This window comes from Pseudopodoces humilis, chromosome 8 (assembly GCF_049639895.1).
Source record: "Pseudopodoces humilis isolate 2021_Gansu_Grassland_sample_001 chromosome 8, ASM4963989v1, whole genome shotgun sequence".
Taxonomy (NCBI): Eukaryota; Metazoa; Chordata; class Aves; order Passeriformes; family Paridae; genus Pseudopodoces; species Pseudopodoces humilis.
In genome coordinates this window covers 21,037,486-21,059,049 of record NC_142207.1, presented here as the reverse complement: position 1 = coordinate 21,059,049, position 21,564 = coordinate 21,037,486, and the positions used below count along the sequence as shown (strand labels likewise).

General features: G+C 46.1%; 1 protein-coding gene across 1 annotated transcript; it reads right to left on the bottom strand.

Moving 5' to 3' along the window:
• Positions 1 to 4,787: 4,787 nt before the first annotated feature.
• Positions 4,788 to 6,989, bottom strand: SP9 (Sp9 transcription factor). The gene is made up of 2 exons (XM_088059011.1): positions 6,872 to 6,989; positions 4,788 to 6,143 (listed from the first exon to the last, which is right to left on the bottom strand). The coding sequence occupies exons 1-2, from the start codon at positions 6,890 to 6,892 to the stop codon at positions 4,788 to 4,790; spliced, it is 1,377 nt and encodes a 458-aa protein (XP_087915137.1). The 5' UTR covers positions 6,893 to 6,989.
• Positions 6,990 to 21,564: the final 14,575 nt, after the last annotated feature.

Here is a 21,564-nt window from a genome sequence, read left to right as displayed (position 1 = left end):
GGCCGCGGCGCGGTGAGGGGGTTCCCTCAGCCTGGCGGGGAGGGCGGGACCCGTGGCCGGGACTTTCCGGTGTCGGAGCGGGGACCGGCGGCTCTCCCGGGACGGGCGAGCGGCTCTGCCGGGCGCTCTTCTGCTGCTTGGCCCGGGGTCTTGGGGCTGCGTCGGGACGGGACGAGCTGGGCTCCCGGCCACTCCGTCGGGCGGCTCTGGGGGCGGGCAGGGCGGCGGGGAGCTTCGGGCGAGGGGTCCCGGGCCGTTTTTCTGGTGTGCCGCCCCGCCGGACCCACGGCTTAGAATTAACGCCGAGCAATAAATTATTGCTACTCCGAAAGTAAATAGACGGGTGACTCCCAGATGGGGCTCCTGCTCGTATCGGTACAATAAATATCCCTGAAGGAAGCTCTCTATTTATGTTGTTGTCATTGATTAATTCTCGCTACCTCATTTGATTTCGATTTAGAACGATTTGATTCTAATTTAATTAGCATGTAATTTGGATGTACATAATTACTGTAATTATGACATTCAGGTAAGGCAGCTTTAGGCTGAAAGGCAATTTCAAATTTTCTAGCTGCCTACTTTGTGCCGGGGAGCGGACAGGGACCCCGCGCCCTGCCAGCCAGGTACCAATTAGCACATCTCGGGAGCAGCGCTGCCGCGCGTTTGTGGAACAACAGCGGCGCCGAGGCGGCGGCGGCGGCAGAGCCGCGCCCGGGGCCCGCCGGCGGGTGTCCGCCGGGAGCCGCGCCCGGCCGCATGTGCGGGGCCGCACGGAGGTTGCGGAGCGGTGACCGTCGAGGGCCCGGTCGCCCCTCCGGTTGGCGGCCCGGGGAGCGGCGAGGCCGGGCCGGCTGCCCCGGGCTGGGTGTGCGCGCGGTCGCGGCGGGCCCGTCCCGCCCCGCCGTCTTCCAGAGAAGTTCGCGCTAGCCTGCCCGCTCCCAGAGGCCCTCCCCGGCCCCGCCGCGGCCCCGTCCCGCCCCAGTCGCCGCAGCGCCCCGCTCTCCCGCTCCCGGCTCCTCGCCGCGGCCCGGGCCGCGCAGCGCCGCCGCCCCCGCGCCCGCCCCGGCCGCGCCCCCCAGCCCGCGGCCGCCGCGGGAGCGCCTCTAGGTGGCGCCCGGCAGCCGCCGTGCAACCCCGCGCGGGGCAGCGCCGGGAGCGTCCCGGTGTGCGGGCTCCGTCTTGTTCCTGCTCGCCTTTCTGTAATGTGTGAAGGATGTTATTCCTTGAGGAAATTTGTAGCTAAATTATTCTCACTTAATATAAACACTTAGCACACCAATTACTCAAAGGGGCGGGCTGTCTGTTAGCTTCCCTTCATCTGCGTTTTGGAAGGGTGGGAGACATCCTGGCGAACGGATAGATATTGGCTGCAAATAAATTATAGCTCCCGCAGATAAAGTTTCCATTTGAATTAAAAGACGCAATTAAGAAGCTGTCCAGGCACAAGATCGGGTGTTTATATATTATCTCATTAGAACAAAAACATTAATGTTACCTTTTAAGTATAAAACGAGACGTTGTGTCTGTAACACGCCGCGGGGGGCAAGGGACACGCTTCCTGCGAACGGGGGACCTGGCGATCGAATGACATTTAGTAGATAATTTTTCCTGGCATTTTACCTGCTCCCTTCTGTGGTGGTTGCCGTCGCTGGCTGGCTGTTTGCCGTGTTTTAACGGGCTCACGGAGCAGGGTGGAAGTTTCTGTCCGCGAGGTATGGGAATGGGTAGCAATAGCTGGAGCGGGATGTAAATGGGAGCTTGGCTCAGCTCACGGGCGAGCCCGGGGCAAGTGGGGCCAAGGCGGCGGGGAGCCCGTCTTCCCCTGTGCCTCCCTTCCCGCCGGAGCCCGAGAGGGCACCCTTCTTGTTCCCGGTGCTCTCCCGCTCTCTGGTTAGCGTCCTCTTAGTAAAAAGGTGAACTACGGATTCAAAGACCGAAATCAGATTTATTTTTCGGTTCTCAAACCGTTTGTTCTTTAGGGTTTTGGATTTTTTTTTTTTTTGTAGAAGTTCCCCAGACCATATAATTATCTCCAACATTTACGAAAGAATGGTGTCATTTATTTTCAAAAAAGGTGACACGCTTTCTATTTTCTTGGTTAAACGAACCGGCTCTGCGGCCCAGAGCTGCTCCCTTCCTCGTTTCTGGGGAGTCTGTAAGTGATGGACGTTTTCTGACCCGAAGGGGCAAAGGCAATGCAAAAAGGTCCTTGATCACTGAGCTGAGAATTGTAACCTCGGCCTGGCAGAAACTGGACCTGGATGGTGTCCTTTGATGTGTTTTATTATAAATCGAAAACAAAGCTGACTTCTGCCCAGCACCCCGCGCGGGTGCATTCCTGCGCAGCCCCCAGGCCGCCCGGCAGGGAGGATAGACAGGTCCCGCCGCCCGAGCGCGTCCCCCGCGCCCGCTCCCCTCCCCTGCCCGCCGGGAAACCTGCCGGCACCCGGCCGGGGGAGGGAGGAAAGACACCTTGCCGGGATGCTTTTGGCCAAGAAAATTCCGGAACGGCTCTCGGGGAAGGTGCTGTCGGCAGCTGTGATGCGCGGTGCCGCTCCCGGGAGGCTCCCTTCCCCCGGTCCGCGGAACGGCCCGCCGGGCTCCCGCCGCCGCCCCAGGGCACAGGCGGTGCCGGCGCTGCCCGGCCGCTTTTGTGCAACAGTGGCGCGGAGGAGGTGGGACGCGGTTATTAGTATTCACGGCAGATGTATTTTCTTTAACGCAACGTCTTTATTCCAGTTGGTGGCCGACAGCAGAATCCGTTTCCCGATGCTATTTGCATTCCCTGTTTTATGGAGGATTAAAATATTTGTATTCATCCAATCTGTACTGGCCAGAGTAAATTAACTTTTTTTTCCTCAGCCTCTTTTTTTTTTTTTTTTTTTTTTTTAATAACACAATTATCTCATTTAACAATTTGCCTTTAAAAAAATACTGTGGTTGTTAGGTTGGTGGTCAGAAGACAAAGGGAGTGAAAATAATTTTCATTTCAATAATTGCCTTCTGGTCAATTTAACTGTGCCTTATTTTGAAAGAGCCTGTCTAAATGAGATTCCTGTCCCAAATGTGTTCCCAGGCCTTAGCCCAGCCTTTAATTATTCCTGAGTTTTTTTTCTTCAGAATAAGACGCTGCACTGAGTAATCACAAAGAAGTCAGAGAGCATCCTTGAACCTTTTCAATAGCAAAGCCACTGATATTCAAATAACATGCAAGGACCATTTGACTGCATGGGGACATAAGCATTTCCAATTCACTATTTGCATAGATCAACTGTCTTTGAAAAGGAAAGGAGCAGTTGTCTTCCATAACATTAAAAAGCCTAGTTATCAAATCAAGTGCTTAGTTTGGGGCTTTTAAAACGTTTACATTTTATCTTAGGTTGCCCTTTACCGTTTGACATGCAAATTTGGTGCAGTTAATTTGGACAATTAAAAGGATCTTCAAGGGAGCTTTGTCACCGAGAATATTCGGAGTTTTCCCCGTGGACCAGCTGAGATAAAGTTGGCCAGAACAAATGATGTCTAGGAGATTAATTAGATATTTGATAAGACATGAATCCCTAATAAGGGAATACAAGGCACAGGGGGCTGCTGTGTGCTCTAAGTCAAAATTAATAACATTTAACAAGATTTTCATTTAGGCATGAAATGTCTTTTCCGGAGTATTGACTCTAGCGATTTATTCCCCCGAGATCACCTCCCAGCCTAGGCAGCCTTGTGCCGCTGAAGGCTTTTAAAATTAAATAAATACTTCCTCAGCACAGTTTGCCTTCACTCGATTTTGGGGACGGTTCCACCAAAGACACTTAGGTCTCAGCATGGTTTCCGGCTGTAGTAGGGCTCGGACTCGGTTAAAATTTGGTTTTTTGTTTCTTTGGGTTTTTTGTTTTGGTTTGGTTTTTTTAAGTAAATCAAAGCAAAGGCGGTTTGAAAAGATCGAGCAGAGTGGTTCAGTGCGCCTCGCTCGGGGGCCGGTCCCATCCCCTCCCAGCTATATCATTGCTGGCTGTATTTTTAATCACAGTGACTGTAAGGACCATGGAAAGGGGTACGAAGGCTCCCACTAAAAATGTGACCCCTGCGAGGACTGGGCGGGGGGGGAAGGAGGGGACACGAAGAAGAACAAACCCGTCAGTATATTGTTCAGAGTCCTTTAATAATACCAAAATGAAAATATGTCAAGATTTTTTTCCATACAGATAAACGCATTTAATTTCTTTAAGAGACCTTAACTTACGTGTATTTGAGTGAAGTGTTAACTCAACATTTTAAATATCTTTTACATATATACTGACTTCCACAAAGTGCATCAGAAATTTAAAATAATAAAAAAAAATAATCAGAACCCGAAAACCTCCCTGAATTTCAGGAATTCACCAATTTAAAATAAAAAAAATCCCCCAACCCCCTATCAGATCAACATTTACAAGAAAAATAAGGGAACACGATCTGGTTTTCTTTTTTTTTTTTTTTCTGTTTTTCTTCTTTTTTGAACCCTATTTATACAGATGTTTATGAGATACAGAGGGACCGTCTCAGAGTTGCAGCTGTATTTCTCACCTTAAGCCTCTCTTAGGATGCTTGCCTTCCAACAGAAAGAGAAAAGGGAAACGGAAGAAAGTGTCACTCGGTACCTACTGGCCGGGCGGGACGAGGGCCGCGCCTCTCCGGCCCCGCCGTCCACCGGCCCGCCCCCGCGGCGGCCCGGGGCGCCGTCGGCGGCGGGGCAGCTCGCGTCCCTCCGTCCGGCGCGGGGCACAGTCCGAGCGGCTCCGGCGGCGCTGCCCCTAGGAGTCGCCGGGCCCCGCGGTAGGTTCCTTGCCCGGTCCGCGGGCGGCGGCGCCCACCCCCTCGTGCAGGATGAGGTCGGGGGACTCGGAGCGCGGCGTTTCCAGGTTGCTGGCGTCCGTGTCGCTGTCGCTGCCCTTTTTGCCCCCGCCGCCCCCGTTGTGCGTTTTGATGTGTTTGCTCAGGTGGTCGCTGCGCATGAAGCGCTTGTTGCAGACGGGACAGGCGAAGCGCTTCTCGCCCGTGTGAGTCCGCAGGTGCCGCTGCAGCTCGTCGGAGCGGGTGAAGCGCTTCCCGCAGAAGAGCCAGTTGCAGACGAAGGGCCGCTCGCCCGTGTGCCAGCGCAGGTGCGCCTTCAGGTGCGAGGTCTTGCCGTACACCTTGCCGCAGCCGGGGATGTGGCAGCTGTGCAGCCCCTTGCGCCGCAGGCTGGCTCCCGCCGGCCCCAGCCGCTCGGCCTCCTGGCAGTTGGGGCAGTCGCAGGTGGCGCGGCCCGAGTAGCGGCGGGCGGAGCGGGCCGAGCCGCCCCCGGCGGCGGCGGCGGCGGCGCCCGAGATCATGGCGCTGGCCGCCGCCACCGCCGCGCTGGAGTCCGTGTAGGAGGGCAGCACGGGCTTGAAGCCCTCCTGGGTGAGCAGGTGCTGGCTGGTGGAGAGCAGGTGCGAGGCGGCCGTGGAGCCCAGGCCGGTGGAGCTGAAGGCGGAGTGGGTGAGGGAGCTGAAGTCGGGGTTGTAGGTGCCCAGTTGGGAGTGCAACGAGGCCTGGGGGGCGCCCGAGTGCAGCGAGCTCTGCAGCCCCCCCGCCGGGTTCTGCACCTCAAGCCAGGAGCCCGGGTTGGTGTGCACATCCCACCAGGAGGAGGCCGCTCCGTTGGCCACCTCGCCCGCCGAGAGCGTGGAGTGGAAGCCCGACTTGTACCAGGACTCGTAGGGGTGCGCCATGCCCACCCGCGGGTAGAGGCTCTCGGCCGCCGAGCTGTGCACTTTGGAGATGAAGGCCGACTGCCCGCCGGGCTCCTGCGGGGACACGCCCGCCGCCGCCGCCGAGTTGGAGAAGAGGCCGCCGTAGTCGCTGCTGAAGGCCGAGGAAGTGGGCGAGGTGGAAGCCAGGCAGAAGGCGCTGTTGGCGGTGCCCGTGCCACTGGCCAGTCCGTTGGAACCCCTACTCGTGGCCACCGTGAAGCCCGAGAGGCTGGAGCCCAGGTTACAGCTGGAGGTGGAGCGTTTCCAGGGGTGGAAGCCCCCTTTGGCGAAGGCGCTAGACTCGGGCAGGGTGGTCAGGGGACTAGTGTTGCCGATCTTGTTGCAGGTGGCGGCCAGCATGGCCAGGGGAGTCGTTCCAAATCTCGGCTCTTCCTGCGGGAAGAGACAAAGCCGGCCCGTCAGCCTAACCCCTTGCCACCTCGCCAGGCTCCCGCGGGGACACGGCGGCGCGGGTAGAACCGCGGCACAACGAGCGGCACCGCGGAAAAGTTTTCTCTTATTTTAGAGGAAGGCTCCAGCCCTGCCACGCTCGACACAACTCGTTTTCCGCCGGGGACCGGTCTCATCGCCCGAGAAATTTACATCGCAAGCGGGTCCCGACGGGGACAAGCGACACGCGTGTTCCGAGTGGGCTGCTCGAGCGTACCGCCGTTAAACCAAAAATCCCGTGGGAACGAAATGCGGCGTCTCCTCGAGCAAACCGTACAGGAGTGACGGAAAAAAAGAGATGGCAGCAAGGCGAGCAGCGTGCGGAGCTTTCCGACTGTCGCCTCGTGCAACGCCGGGCCGGCGAAAATCTTTGGGAATCGAGCGTAGTTCGAGTTAAAAAAACAAACAAACAAACAAAAAAATCCCAAACCAAACCGACAACTAAACAAAAGAAAGCGGAAGCATCGCGGCTTCTCTCCGGCCCAGCGAGTTTCCAGGCTAAACTCTTTGGGAACGACCCGATAGGCAGCCCGCAATGAAATCCCCCGAGGCGGGCCGGCATCACCTCCCATCCGCGGGTCCACGCGATTTGCGCGAGGGGCAGCCACAACGCGGAGGCAACGACAGTTTTTCCAGGGGGGAGCCGCGAGGAAGCGCGCGGTGCGACTTACCCCGAGGATAGACGTAGCCATAGCACGTCCGTGGGCTGGGCGGTGGGGCGGAGGGGATGGCGCTCGGTGAGCGCCCCGCGCTGCCCGGCGGCGCTAAGGACACTCCGGCGCGGCGGGGCCAAACTCTGCCTAAGTGCGGGCAGCGCCCGCTTTGAAGTACCGCTGGCGGCGGCGCTCGCCCAATGAGGGCGCGGGCGGAGCGGCCCGGAGCGGCCCGGCAGCCAATCAGGCTGCGCGGAGGGGCCGGCGCGGGGGCGCGGGGCGCGTGTCAGTCAGCGCGCGGGGAGAAAACTCTCGGCTCCGGCCCGCGGCGGCCGCGCCGCAATTACCGCCGGCCCCGCGCCCCGGGCCGCGCCTCCCGCCGGGCCGCGCCTCCCGCCGGCCCGCACCGCCTGCCCGCCGGGGGAGCGGGGCCAGCCGCAGAGGGCAGAGTCGAGAGCGAGGTCAGCGCCGGCGGAGGGCTGGTGTCATGCCTGACGCCGCTCCGCCGTCTCCTGTAAACTGTGCAGGAGGTGTCCGATGCCCCGCGCTGCTGGTGTAGTCACCTGCGATCCTTGCGGCCCGTAAACCATACCTGCGTCGCTTTTATTCAACAGGCCCTTTGCCTCCTTTTCAGGCCGTTTGGGAGCTGTCCGTGTTGGATACAAATAACCTAACAGCGCCTAATGACTTTCTGTGAAAACACGTCTATTTTTTTTTTGTTGTTTTCTTTCCTAAATGCCAGAAGTGATTTCGTGCACAACGTATCTCTTTCTTTCATTGCAAAAGGAACTGAGGAGGCTTTGTGGTTATATAAAGTGCCAAAAAATTCCAAAGGCAGGGAACCGCCAGGCATCTCTTTGCTTTTGTACCAGGGCGGGAGAGGGGACGAGGGGCATTTGACATCCTGTCGCTTAAGACAGAAGATATTAATTTACAAAGTAATCGCCAGCAAAACACTTTGAAAGTCAAATTTGCAGCCTGCAGCACGTTTTTCAAGCCTCATATACTCCCGTGGAAGCAGTGCTGCTAATGGCAGAAGGCTTGCTTCCTCCTAGCAGTGCTAGGGCGCTGCTGGAATAAGCCTCCCTATCACTTGCCTGTGGCCTCTGCACTGTGCACACTCCACGCACCCAGTGAGCGACAGAGACTTTACCTGCTCTCTGCATGTGCGAAATGTAAGTCCAAACCTCGGCTCCTCAATGTCTTGAAAGCTAGTCCCTTTGATTTTTAATTATTGGAGGCTTCTTAAGTAATTGGCTAGAACTTGCCCGTACTGTGCCCGCGGAAGATCAATAGGCGTGCAACTTTTCATCATCACGGTCGGCTCTGTGAGAATGGGAATAGGAGCTTTTCCCCTTCCTTTTTGTCGTTCCCACTGCAGCTGAGTACAATTCTGAACCAGAAATATGATGAGTGCATTCAAGCAATGCCGGGCCCTTGCTCTGCATTTCAGTCAATATTTCCTTCTCGGTGCTGCCTCAGCCATCCAGTGTAAAACCTTCTAGAAGATGCAAAATAGGCATCGGTTAGGAGCAAGATGGAGAAACCGTGAATTTGAGATTATGATTTCGCTTTTCTGTACATGTTTATATATATATATATATGTGTGTGTGTGTGTGTGTGCGCGCGCTTAAATAAGGTGGGCATTGCGGTTTTTTCCACATTGTGTTATGCAATCTATAGGACGACTGGTATGCTAGGAAGGATGTCCCTGGAGATTATCTTTTATTTAAACGTCTAAGGCTATTTTCAAAGGGCGCTCGCCTTTCTGTCGCCGCGTATTAAACAGAGTCGGGGCAGTAGGAGAAAATACTCTTCTGCGCTTAATTCTTTCCACATTGACTCGCAGCCGGCGCAGGGGTCCGGGTAGTGCATGGCAAACCCTTCCCTCGAAAGGTCTGCCCGGAGCAGATCCTGAGCGGCGGCTGTACCCAGGGGGGCTGCAGCGCTCGGCGGGTGGAGGCGGCAGAAAGGCGGTGGCGGGGGAGCGACATAACCCCCACGGGTGAGGCGAGGAGTCCGACAGGGGCACCCGGGAGCCATCGCCCAACAGGTGACTCCTTCCTTCCCTCCTTCCCTCCTTCCTTCTTTCCTTCTTCCTTTTCTCCGGGGGAAACCCGCTCATTCCCTTCCCAGGAGCCTGCCGTGGTGGTCGTCAAGTGGCAGCGCGGCGCTTCTAGCCAACCCCAGGGCGGCGGGGGGAGAGGGTCTTTCCTCTCATCCTGGGGAAAGTCATCAATAAAATACGGCTGGAAGGCAGATCGAGAGCGTGACGTTTAAAAATGTTGCCTCTACATCAGCGAGTAAAGGCATCCGCTGCCCGCTTGCGCTCCCACAGCAAAGTAGGGATTCTGCTGTGCCTGAAGACTGGCGGGCGGCTCTGCCTGCCGCACATCCATCTCCTCGCCCCTTTGTAGTCGGAAAAGTAACTAAAATCCGCAGGAACGAGGCAGGCGGTGGAAAGGCAGAGCGAATGGCGGCGGAAGGGGGAACGCTGCTAAAATCTTTAGGGGGTCAAGTATTTTCTGACAGATTTTTTTCGTACTCCAAAAATCGAGTTTTTAAACAAAGATCAATGTGTTATGCTAAAGTGTTGAGCTGACTGTTAAAACATTTGGGGGGATAATGACAATGTAACAAAGGCCTGGTTTGGAGTGAATCATCACCCTTTTAAAAGTTAAAGCAATTTTCAGGAGAATAGCTTTCAGCAAATGCTTTACATTATTCAAAACGGCCAAATAATGCTCTATTATAGAGCCTGAATGCTGCCAGTCAGCCCATAAGTGCAATTTGTGCAAAGGCTCGGTGCCTTATCTCCACTTCTTTATAAAGAGGTGAATATAAAACAATTTCTTCCAAACCCAGACAGAGAGCACGAAAATTGCTTCCCTTTCTGCAATCAGGGCAATTTAACTGGAGTGCAATTAGCACTATTAAATGTCGATTCTGCATAAACAAATCTGACTAAGAAGCGAAAGTGGGGTGAGAACCTCATATAAACTGAAACTGATTTTTTAAAATTATGTATCCGGGTCCTTTACAATTGATCCGTGACGTTTTCCTCTCAGAATATATTTACATCATAAATACATTACAGTTAAATCAACATAAATCTAAAAAAAAAAAAATCTCAATATGAATACTAATAAAGAATAGCCTAATTAAATGCAACAGTTCACTTTCTTTGAACAATATTGTTTCCCATCTTCTCTCTACGAGTGTCTTTTGATCTGTGCAACTACTAAAGTTGCTGTCTTTAGGAGGGAGAGCTGGAAAACAATTCGTTCATTACAGATGGTTGGGAAGCTCCTGGGTTTATATTCAAGAGCATCAGATGAAATGGCTCGTCTGTTCAAAAAGAGCTCTGGAAAAGAGCTGCCAAATAATTTCCAAATAAATCTATTTAGCAGCAGTTAAACGTAAGGTTGCTGTACAATTTCCCCTGCATTCTAGAAGGGGCACGGAGTTTTACCCATGGATGTTACGGGTGGGAAGGGGGAAAACCCTTCCAAGTTTAAGAGAAGCAGCCTAATTTTCTGCTAAACAGAAGGAACATGGGTAGGAAACAGGCAAAGTGCTCATTGCCGAGATAAATAATTGCGTCCTGCCAGAATTTTTTTTTTTTTAGCAACAGTTCCTTCTGTGGAAAACCCCCTCCCCCCCCTCAATTGCACATTCATTTACGTGATCTAGAAGCCAGCATTGATTATGAGAGCAATTCAGAGGGGTACCTGGTGATAAATTAGTAACTTCAGTTAGGAGACGGCTTCCCCCCTATTCTGCCCAAGACTAGATACTACAAGGGGGAAGGATATATAGAGATAGTGTTAAAATACAGACCTTGGTGCCTATTGAGTCCACTGAATTCTTCCCACTATTGAGTTTTTCATTTGTGGGTAAAGATGAAGTGCAGCTTTTGATTAGAAGGAAATCTTTTATCGTTAATAAAAAGAGAATGAGCACTGGGATCAAATAGATCATGGAAATTACATTAAAATTATGGCACTCTCCCACAATTTCTGCTTGATCTTTCATATGATGTTTGTTACATGGTGCACTCCCCTCTCCTCCTGCCCCCTGCACACTGAGCCCCGAGGTGGAGCATCAGGCTGGGCTTTTATCTTTTCTCGATCCTTAAGGTGACACTGTAGGAGTAGCAGGGAGACCCATATTACCCTGTGTTTAAAAAATCTGCACCATAGTTTCAGAAATCCTGTCGCTTGCTGAACGCAGTCAAAAGCGTGTCTTTGGAATTAATTCTCTTCCGCTAAATTTATTTGGACCGTGTATTTTAAAGCTCCCTTGTTCTGTTTATCTCAGCCGGAGACACGTTAACAATCCCAGGGAAGACTAGTGTCAAAGGAAGGAAGGTGACTGCAGACTGGATGATGATTTTAATTACTACAATTATTGGGAGATTATTCAACAGCATCGTAGATTTGTTTTCTGCCTTGGTAGGAAAGTCTGAGGAGCACTGTGCGAGGAGCATTGTACGAGGATTTTACCTCTTGGTTCACATGCTTTCCAGTGCTGTTACGATGTATAGGTTAGGCACGACAAGCTCAGACTGCAGCAGGTTGGAAATTCAGCCAGTGCTAGCGTTCAGAGAGCTTTCTTAAAACGCAGGTGTTTCTAAATAGAAAGAGTTTAATTAGTAAACGCTTGGACCCAACGTTTATAGAGCGTAAAACCGCCTTTCCACACAAGTCCATTAAAGCGGCTCTGCTGACTCGGTAATGAGGTGTGTGCGGTGAGCAGGGTAGCGGCGGCCGGGACGGCGAGCTCGGCGGCCCCTGGCAGCACCCGGCCCGCCCCGGCCCGCCCGGCTCCTCCGCCCCGCGGCTCCCCCGGCGGCGCCGGCCGGGGCGCGGGGAAGCGGCAGCACCGGGCGGGCAGGCAGCGAACGGGCGGGGGCCTCACCGGAGCAGCCTCACCGCGGGGGAGTCCTGTCCCCACATTTCTCCTAGCATCCCGCTTCCGGTGCCCTCCTAGCTTTTTATATCACGTTTTTAGCCAGGCGTGACTCAGAATGTTGATTGCGATTAAGCAAGCTGTCTATCTAGAGATAGAGCTATGTGGCAGCGTAATAGGCAGGATGATTGACATTACAAACTTCTCTTCGGTCCACAATGACCAATAAATCCCCCTGCAGCTTTTGTCATTTAATGAATTGCTATTTTGGTAGAGGAAAATATGCCAGACCCCCATTCCTATGTTCTCTTCTTTCCCCCTCACCCTGTCCTGGGATTAGGGCAAGGAAAGAAGGGGAGCCATTCATTATACTCTTTCTGTGTTCTGTAATTACTGGAACTCAGTCTTAAGGTGAATTTCAGCTCAGATCATGAACCATTTCACGTTCAGATGCAAGCTTGCAATACTTTCCTAGTGGCAATTAGGAGCCTATTACAAGCCATTAGATTGATCAATGTACCTTAAACAATGTGAATGATTTATATGGCAAAGAAAAAAAACCTTCCTACATCCATTGTACTGTTCCAGCGACCAACCTGGCCCTCTGTCTCCATTCATCACAGCTTTAAACAACAAAAGCAATTTATTTAGTAAAACTTAAATGCAAAGAAACAGGCTCAGTTCTTCGTCATCTTGGGCATCCGAGCTTTATCTCTTTATTGTCAAGAGATATAGGCTGGAAGAATTCGAGTTTGTGGGGTGGGAAGGGAGGGGTAGATTTTGCAGGTTTCCAAATGGATTAATTCACCTTGTACATGAAAGAAGGAAACAAAGAGATCCCTGACTGCTTCCTAAAGAGGACACTAATCTACTGTGCAGATGCAACACAAAGAGGAAAGCAGTAGCTTACACATGTGTTCAATGAAGTGTTTGGTTAGATTATTGTAGCCTTTTAATGACAGTGTAGACACAGAACCATGATCCTTGGAAGTTCCAAGATAGCTAAGGAGTGGAAAGCAGGCTGGGATGTGCCTGCTGATGGAGGGACAAGGGTAGGTGCAGTCTTTTCTACCATAGGTGATTATTCTAACCATTCTACAACTAAGAAACTACAAAACATCAGCTTCTATGAAAGCCAGAGCTGCTATTCTGTAGGCCTCAGGTCTGTCTTTATTTGCCTCCTTTCAGAAGACCCAGGGAAACTCTCACACCTGGAAAATTCCTCCTAGCTCCTGGCAACCCCAGAGTGAAGGGTTGGGAGAGACTGGTGACTTTGCCCTTGCCACCAATTTATTAGAGGGACAGAGATTCAGTTCAGAAGGAAGGAATAGGACCATGATTTACCATTCATTGAACTGATGCCCTCTGTTTCTTGCATTTTTCTAACCTTTTTGCTAATCTTATTTACCTTGATACTCAGCACTCCAAAATTAGTCTCTGCACATACTAAGTTACTGAATGAATCTTTGGCTTGGTGTTAAACAGTTCTGAAATGCTTAAAATTAAAACTGCTGAGAAACAAAACCCCACACATGTGAACTAACTAAGCCATTCTTTAAAAAGTGACTTTCATAGGACCAGTGTAACTGGTGACATTGTTAGAAAAAAGCCAAAACATCTGTAAGTCTTTGTTAGCTGGAAATTTATTTTGGACTATCATACGAGAATGTTATTAATTTAAGATTCCAATTATTATTTGTGTTTCAGCAACAGTCTGCTCTCTGGAAATTGCTGCAATGCTTGTCAAAAGTTGCCGTTTATCACCGTTTTAATTATTTATAATTTTCTACAAGGAGGTAAGCACAGAGCTCCTCAGTATCGGTACAAAGAAAAGAAACAAGGAATGAGTGTCAAGTTCTGTCAAGACATAAGACTCTTTTGCTACAAAACGTGGATACAGCCATTCCTGATTTTCCAAGTTGTCCATATGGGGTCAATACTATTCACTTATTTAGTTATCAGCTGTTTTCTTTCTTGCTAGCAGGGTAAAACACAAGGTGTACCATGTAAAACCAAATGATAGTTGCAGTAGGAATAAGAGCAGTCCTTCCCCCTTCCCCAAAGGAAAGCCCACATTGAGAAGAACGTTTATGTTGAGAGAAGAGCATTTCTGTTGAGTCTGTCACACACTAAATCCACTTCTTCCCTTTCTTGTAGACCCTACACTATCGAGTGCTTTACCCATAGAATCAGCAGTGTGTCCTGCTTAACTTAAACTTGCTCTTTATCATGGAGGAGACATCAAAGAAGAATAAAAGATCTGGAGGCCTCTGTCAAAGATTTTGTAGAAATTGTCCATTTAGTCACATTGTGCTTTAAAGTCTTTTTCCTTTCCCAAAGCTTTGTATTTGTCACTTTGCCCAGGAGAGCTGCTGGGCCAATCTCCTCAGGACATGTCTTGGCCTTCCTCTACTTTAAGTATTGCTACAAAAACAGTCTACTTTAAGGGATTTCTGCAGTTCTTAACTACACATATACAAAAGCAGCCTATGCTTCCTAATATGCTGTTTCAGGCCCTTACATTCCAATCTGGCTTGCATTGCCCTTTAATTATCTGTCTTCTTATTGTGATCAAGTGAATTTTTACTAATCTCCACATTTATTGTTAAGGTAAATAGATGCTGCTTTTAATCAGTATGGAGGACCAGACCAATGCAGTTTGAAGTAACTTAAGTCAACTATAAAGGGTTCAATGTGTGTATAATTACAGAGGACGTCAGCTATTCACTCCAGTCTAATTCAGTGTCTGTTTAGAGACAGAGCTCTTCCTTTCCCCTGCTCCCTGTCTCACCTGATTTTCTCCCCACTGCTCTGCAAAGCTGGCAAGAAGAACACAGTGGAGGCCAAGCCAGCAGCAGTCCTCCTGAACTTCAGGCTGGATTCATTTAGTGGATTGGAACTCCTAGGTGGGTATAAGCATACAGGTACAATATAACACCTTCTCCCAACAAAAAAGATTGATTGCATCTTAGCCTCGGTATTAAATGTGCTATTATCAGAAGAAGCTGGAATAATGCATGCAGTCACTTTAAAAGAAAGCAGGTTTCCTTTGCGAGCATACTTATTATTTCAATAGTATTTGAGAACTAGTTTAATAGTGGCCATGTTGTTGCTTACTAAAATATATTTGAATTGAACATGTATATATCAAGGTATTTTTTCTTAATTTTAGTTTGAATTATTCCTGAAGTTCTCATTAAATTTACCATTTGTAAAGGACAGATTAAATGAAAATGGCTTTTAGAAAAATAGAGCTGGAAATTATTTTGACCTTTGTGACCTGATAGAGGTGATAATTTGCTGCAGCAGTAGATACTGGACATATCTGACATTTTAGGTGTTCCCTCATAGTTTCAGACCTTTGTACAGATGAACTCCACCTGGGACAACTCAGCAGTCAACTTCTTGTTACCTTAATGTAAATGAGAAGACTACAGCTGTCTTAAACAATCTAGGTGGACACCACCAATGGAAAATTAAACTTGGGCGAGGGCACAGCTAAGAAAAGAATGTCTGTTATCCACAATAATGCTCCTAACATTTTCTAAACAGCTATTACCTGTCTGTCCATAATTGTCCTTGTTGCAGTAACGTTGCAATCTTTCTTTCTGAACAGTTACAGAAATCTCTCCCTGCTGTCTTTTCCATATGTAAACAACCTATACAGCATTTTATAATGTAAAACAAATGTGGTAAGTAGGTCCCACATTAAAAAATCATTTTGAGTGGAATGTCTGAAATGCTCAGGGGATTTTGCGGGGGAGGTTAGAAAATACCACCACTTGCACTCAGTTTCCAAATGCATTCCCATATATGCAGAGGAGTGTCAGTAGGACCTATAGAGCGCATTGTTACTGAATTTGGATTGTCACTGAGAACAAATAAGTCACTTTCTCTTTTGCAAAACGATGCAAAATAAGCTGTAGTGGATTTTTGTTATCTAATAGTTCTCATGGCTTTTACTGGGCATCAGCATAACTAAATTCTTATATTGACAATAAAAATATTTGTCTATTTAGAAAACAACATGTCGGCAAAATTCCCAGTTACAGAAAAAAAAAAAAAACAGAAGCCAAAATCTATATAATCACACCCCTCTATTTGTAATCTTTTTAGATAAAACATGCTAGTTACTCTAATTGAAATGTGATTCTCTGTAAGGGCAGATCATTATGCACCTCAGAGGGATTGAAAGCAGGGAAACAAAATGCAAGTTTCACATTTCTAAAACATCTTCTCCATAATTAAGAAATAGGATGTTCACAATTTCCACACAGTACTTAACATAGTGTAACTTGATCCTCTATGATGTATTTTGGAGGAAATTTAGCAAAGCTCCCAGGTTTGTTCACCTGAAACATGTAAAAAAATGTGTCCTGTTTGTCTGGTTTTTTGTAAGCATCCTGGCTGAAAGTACAGCTCTAGGAGGAAGAGTAGGCAGTGTCCTCCAGCTCTTTCCTATTATCACTGTACATACATCAGGATGTAAAGTCATGAAGCCAGACCTTTCAGCCAGTACCCAAGGTATTATGCACTAACTTCAAAAGAGACTTTATCTGAGTGAGAATTACATGCCCCTATTCAAAGTAAGATGTTGAAGTTAGTGCACATAGAAACTTGTGCTTGTTCAGAGGAAATTTTCTAAAACAGTGTGAAGTGTAAAATACAATTGCAGGCTTTGGAAAGATAAGTTGTGTAATGCTTTACCTCCACAGACTGTTTTGAAACCCTCTTTTCCCAGCAGTGTGGGGAGTGCTGATATCCAGAACACAGAGATGCAATACTGCATTTTTCCAGGGAGTAGCTGTGGTACCCACAAACTGACTAGCTACATTCCATGAAGCAACAGGAGAGCAGGAACAATTCTTTGTGCCCAAAGTATGTACTGGAGATGCTACAAAATGTGGTTTATTGCCATGTTAGGGATGGACTGAGCCCATATAACACTGAATGTTCTAATGGTGTGCAAAACCCTTCAGTATCTGGAATTTTGGAGCTCCAAGACCAAAATTTTACAAACACTAATTATTTGCAGATGGTGCCTTACCTTACTTGCAAGTGTGAGTGTCTGCACACTCACACTTGTAACTGCATAATGGAGAGGGAGGGGATCTCTGTAAATAAACTGCTTAAAAAGAAAACCAAATAATCAAACTAGCAGCTTGGTAGTTTGATGTTAAATTGCCTATTGTTACAGTATTTTTCAAATAGCTGTTACCATAACAACATTTTTTTTTCTTTAAATTTTTTTTAGCTGTTTGGAAAAAAAAAAATTCTTGCCAGAATTCTTCCATAATAGCTTCCATTAATAGCACTGTCTTCTGTTGGGGAGGCCAGTGCTGATGTCTCCTGCTGTCACAAGTCACTCGCACATCTAGCAGATGTTTTGTTTGATAAGGCAAATTTGAGCTTTGTAGAACATGTTGTTTTTTTTCATCCATCCCCAAAGAGCAAATATCAGTTAGGATGAGATTCCAAGCTGATCATTTGCTAGGAGACAAGGTGTGTGATACGTGTCAGCAGAATGTGACCCACCCCTGAAAAACTATCTCAGACTGCGCTGTAAAGATTCTCCTTTAACATAGCAATAGTGTCCCAAGCACCAAGAGACTGACCTTGGAGCCATGCATATAACAAAACAAACAAACAAACAAACAAACAAACAAAAAAAAAAACCCAAAAAAAAACGGGAAGGAGGGAGAAAGGAGGTAAAAGTCCTTTAGGAGTCCAGTGTTTTTCTCTGATTCTGTAGCACATATTTTACTAGATTCTTATTGTAAATGCTGTAGATGAAAGTGGTTTATCTCTATCAAACAAAAGTAAAAACAATTGGAAAAAGTGAAAGAAAAGGAATCCGCTTTAAACATTGATGCTGCCCCAGCAACACTAGCAATTTTATTTTGGATTCAAGTAATTTGCATGACTAAGAAATAATTGCTTTTCCAGCCCCTCCACACTCTTCAATGTGGCAAACATGTCCAGATTATTATATTTAATAATTCATCTGCTAATACCATCTTGTTTCTGGAAACAGAGACCCAACTTTTTATTTTTGCAAGGCTTCTTTTATAATCAGGTTTTTCATTCTATAATCAGCTAGGACCATCTTTTAGTGTAAGTTGTTAGAATTTTTTTAAGCATTTAATGCAGAATAAGAGAAGGTTCCATGAAATACTTGAATGCTATATAAAATTTATAAAAAGAGGAGAAGAAAATATTGCTATATGTTATTTCTGTGTTAATGACCTGGATCAGAATGAGTAGCAGCTAGCCAGCCCATAGGGCATGCTACTTTTGCAGAGGAAGGTGTGTTACTGTGTACATCCCGATATGTGCACATGTGTGCCCATGTTTTCTTTGTACTAGCTAAAAATAATATTGAAAAATCTTAAAACAGTGTTGCTAAACAGAGTACTTTAATTTCCATACTCTTTTATGTAAATCTACATTCACAAGAGTAGTTTAAATTAATTCCAGAGAGGGCATTCCATATCTGTACAACTGTAAGTGACACTACAAAACAAAGTGGTTATCTGGTTATAAGGCTTCAATGAGACTACTGCCAGAACATCAGATCTTCTGTTTATTTGTGAAGGTATAAAACATTTCGGTGAACCTGAAGACAGCAGTGTTGAAAATAACATCACAAATCCTGTTGCTCTGTTTCAAATTCTGAATAGATAGGGTGAAATTCAGATTTTTCTTTCCCAATGTGTAGCTGAAAATGTTTTTTAAGTAAATTATTTCCCCCCATATTTCTGTGTATTTAAAAACATACACACTTGGATGTATTTCCACTTTTAAGAATGCTAGTTCCAGTTTTAAGAATGCAACAAATCCAGCATTGGTCTGTCTGCTGGAGTTTCTGGTTTAGCAACAGAGCTGTGCCAGGTTTAACTAAGACATTTTGATCACTCGTGATTTAACATAAAAAGGTGAAAGTGGTACTACAGATGTCTGCAATTTGACTGATAATGTTAAGAATGTTCATCTACACACTGTCCATTCAATTTGCTTTGATGAAGTGAGGTTACTAAACCTGAGATCATTTCATGTGGGCAACAAATCTGAAGTTTTGAAGTCGAGTGACAACTACTGCATGCTCCTCTTTTACTCTCCGTATTGGTTGTAAGTGCATGTAACAAGTGTTAATGAGATGCAGTAAATTAGTTAACAACAAAAATCTCTTGCATTCACACCACTCTGAGTAAGCAGGATTGAGAAGACAAGCTTTAAACAGAAAGAGCTTTTATACCCTGCTCCAGGAGTGTGACCAGTCATGGTAGGTTGCTCTTGGACTCATAACTACTGAGAGGACTTTGGAAATGGGCACTATTTGAACTTCTGAGCATGGTCTATAATCTTGCTTAATAATTACATCAGCTGTGATAGTTTAATTCAGTGTAGGTATCTAAAACTATTCCTGAAATGAATAATAGGCATGCTTTATAGCTTATGCATGTCAGAAGTTATAAGACAAGTCTCATCATGGAATGTAACTATTTTAACATGACTTTTTAAATAGTCCAACCATTTAAAACAATTACATAACATTTTTTCTCCAATTTTTAAAACAAAAAATGTTTCTTTGTATTCATAGGGTTGAATATAGTTAAGTGACCTCTACAAAAACTTCTTCTTTGAAGTGTTCTCTGAAGAGATCTTCAAGGCAGCTGAGTGCCTCAGATTGTGATTTTGTAAGGTTTTGATGCTAGAAAATTGTTTAACAAACAGCTCCAAAATATTGAGATTTTGATTAATAACATACAGTGTCACGGTATTTAAATAATATAAAGTTTGAAATCTAACATGTGGCAGAAGACTATGTGTTCCACATGGTTAGGAGAATAGGAATGGGGGCATACCAATATCTGAGCAGGAGGGAAATAGTTATACAGAGCCAATTAAACTGTTGTTTAGGAATATATTATACTGTTGTCTCTACTTGTGCCAGAACTTTTCCTCTGAATTCATGGTTGAAGAGGATGCTACTTCAGCAGAATAGGGAGTTTGGGTTACTGTTGCTTTTTTTTATGTGTACATACTGTATGACTCTGCAGAACCCTGGATTTGGTTAACGTTGACTTGTCAGCAGACAACAGTTTGGGAATATTAGCCTAATTTCTTAAAATAGTAATATGTGAATAATTTAGGAAATCTAGATGAGTATAACAGTCTTGAAGAGCAATGCTCATGCTGCAATCAGTTCTAAGGCCTCAGTACATTTCACTGTTGTTAAATTCCTGTAGAGTTTCATGCTATTCTCAGTGTTGAAACTTTTCTCATAAAAGAGTACTCTGCCAAAAGAAGTTTTACTCTGCCTAAGGAAGCAAATACTACTGTATCTGGAGTCTTTGCAATGACAGGACTTTAACTAATGTTAAGATATGCTCTACTGGCCTACACTGATGGGTTAATTTAAAAATCCCACCTCATTTATACCCTCATTACCACTAGATTAGGATCGCATCTAATCCCATAGTAATTACATATTAGCTGTGTATATTATCTGATGTTTGCATATGAGTTTTTATTTTAATAAGTGAAAAGTAGAAAACCCAACTCTGGCATCTATACCCCATTTGCATGTATACTTTTTAAATTCTAAACCAGAAAAAATTTGTAGCTGTAATCTGTATTTTAGGGTAAGCCAAAAGGGATTTCAAAAAAGCTAAAAGCATTGATTTAAAAAAATAAAAAAAATAACAGGAGCAAAATACAAAGTAGTTAACTACTTGATGTGAATACATTAATATCAGAATATGCAAGTTGCCATTTGCCATGCCATTGCAATGCTGCACCTGTCCAGACATAACACTGTTGGAAGATGAGCTCTATCTGTAATTCTTACTGATGCAAACATTTCTTTGTTGTTTTTAATTGTTGGAAGTAGTGGGTAGCTGTAGAGATGTACAGTGGAAAAGATTAATAACCTACATTTCTGAGCAGTTTTGCATTTGATCTATCAGTTTGAGGAAAATACTTCCTTGAGGAAAATGCAGGTCTCTATTAGTGATGGAAAGTGGTTGCAATATGAATTTGCTTTCAGCAGTGCACTATGTAAAATGGACAATGAAATTAAAGTTATTCTGTTTTCAGATCAATGTAGGCATGAATTTTAAAAATGTGAATAAAAGAGCTCATTCAGCAAGCCCTACTAGTTATGTCTAGCTTATATTTACAAATTGTTTAATTGTGGATTTGTATTACTAAATCTTAAGGATTATTTTGCAGTTGTTGGAATTAACATTAAAAACAGTCTCAATTTAATCTCTTTCAGAAGAGTTGAAGCTAAATGTTACAAAAGTAAAATGTAAATAGTAAGTAAGAGTCTTATAGCCAAATTATTATCTAATGACTGGAATCCAACTTCAGAATCATTACAGAACTTCTTTTTTAGTGTTCATTCACCCCACCATAGATATAATTTAATAAAAAATTTAAAAGAACATTTTAGTAAACAGGAATATGACAAATCTTTGTGAGATTAGGATTAATGGATTAATCCTAAAGATTTTGAGATTGTAGATTACCATCTTTAATCTCAAGTAAACAGAAGATAGTCTCTCAAAATTCTTAAGCACAAATACATTTTAGTTAGTTTTGGGGTTTTTTTCTTAAATAGTTTCTGTGGGTGAATTTCCAATCTGTTGATGCACATACCTACCACAGCTCACAGTCTATTGCAATTTCAAATTTCAAAACTAAGTAGGCTGGTATTTCTTTAGTCAATAATGCTGAAAAGTACATGCTGAAAAAGGAGGAAAACCCTAAAAACATTAAAATATCAAATATTTTCA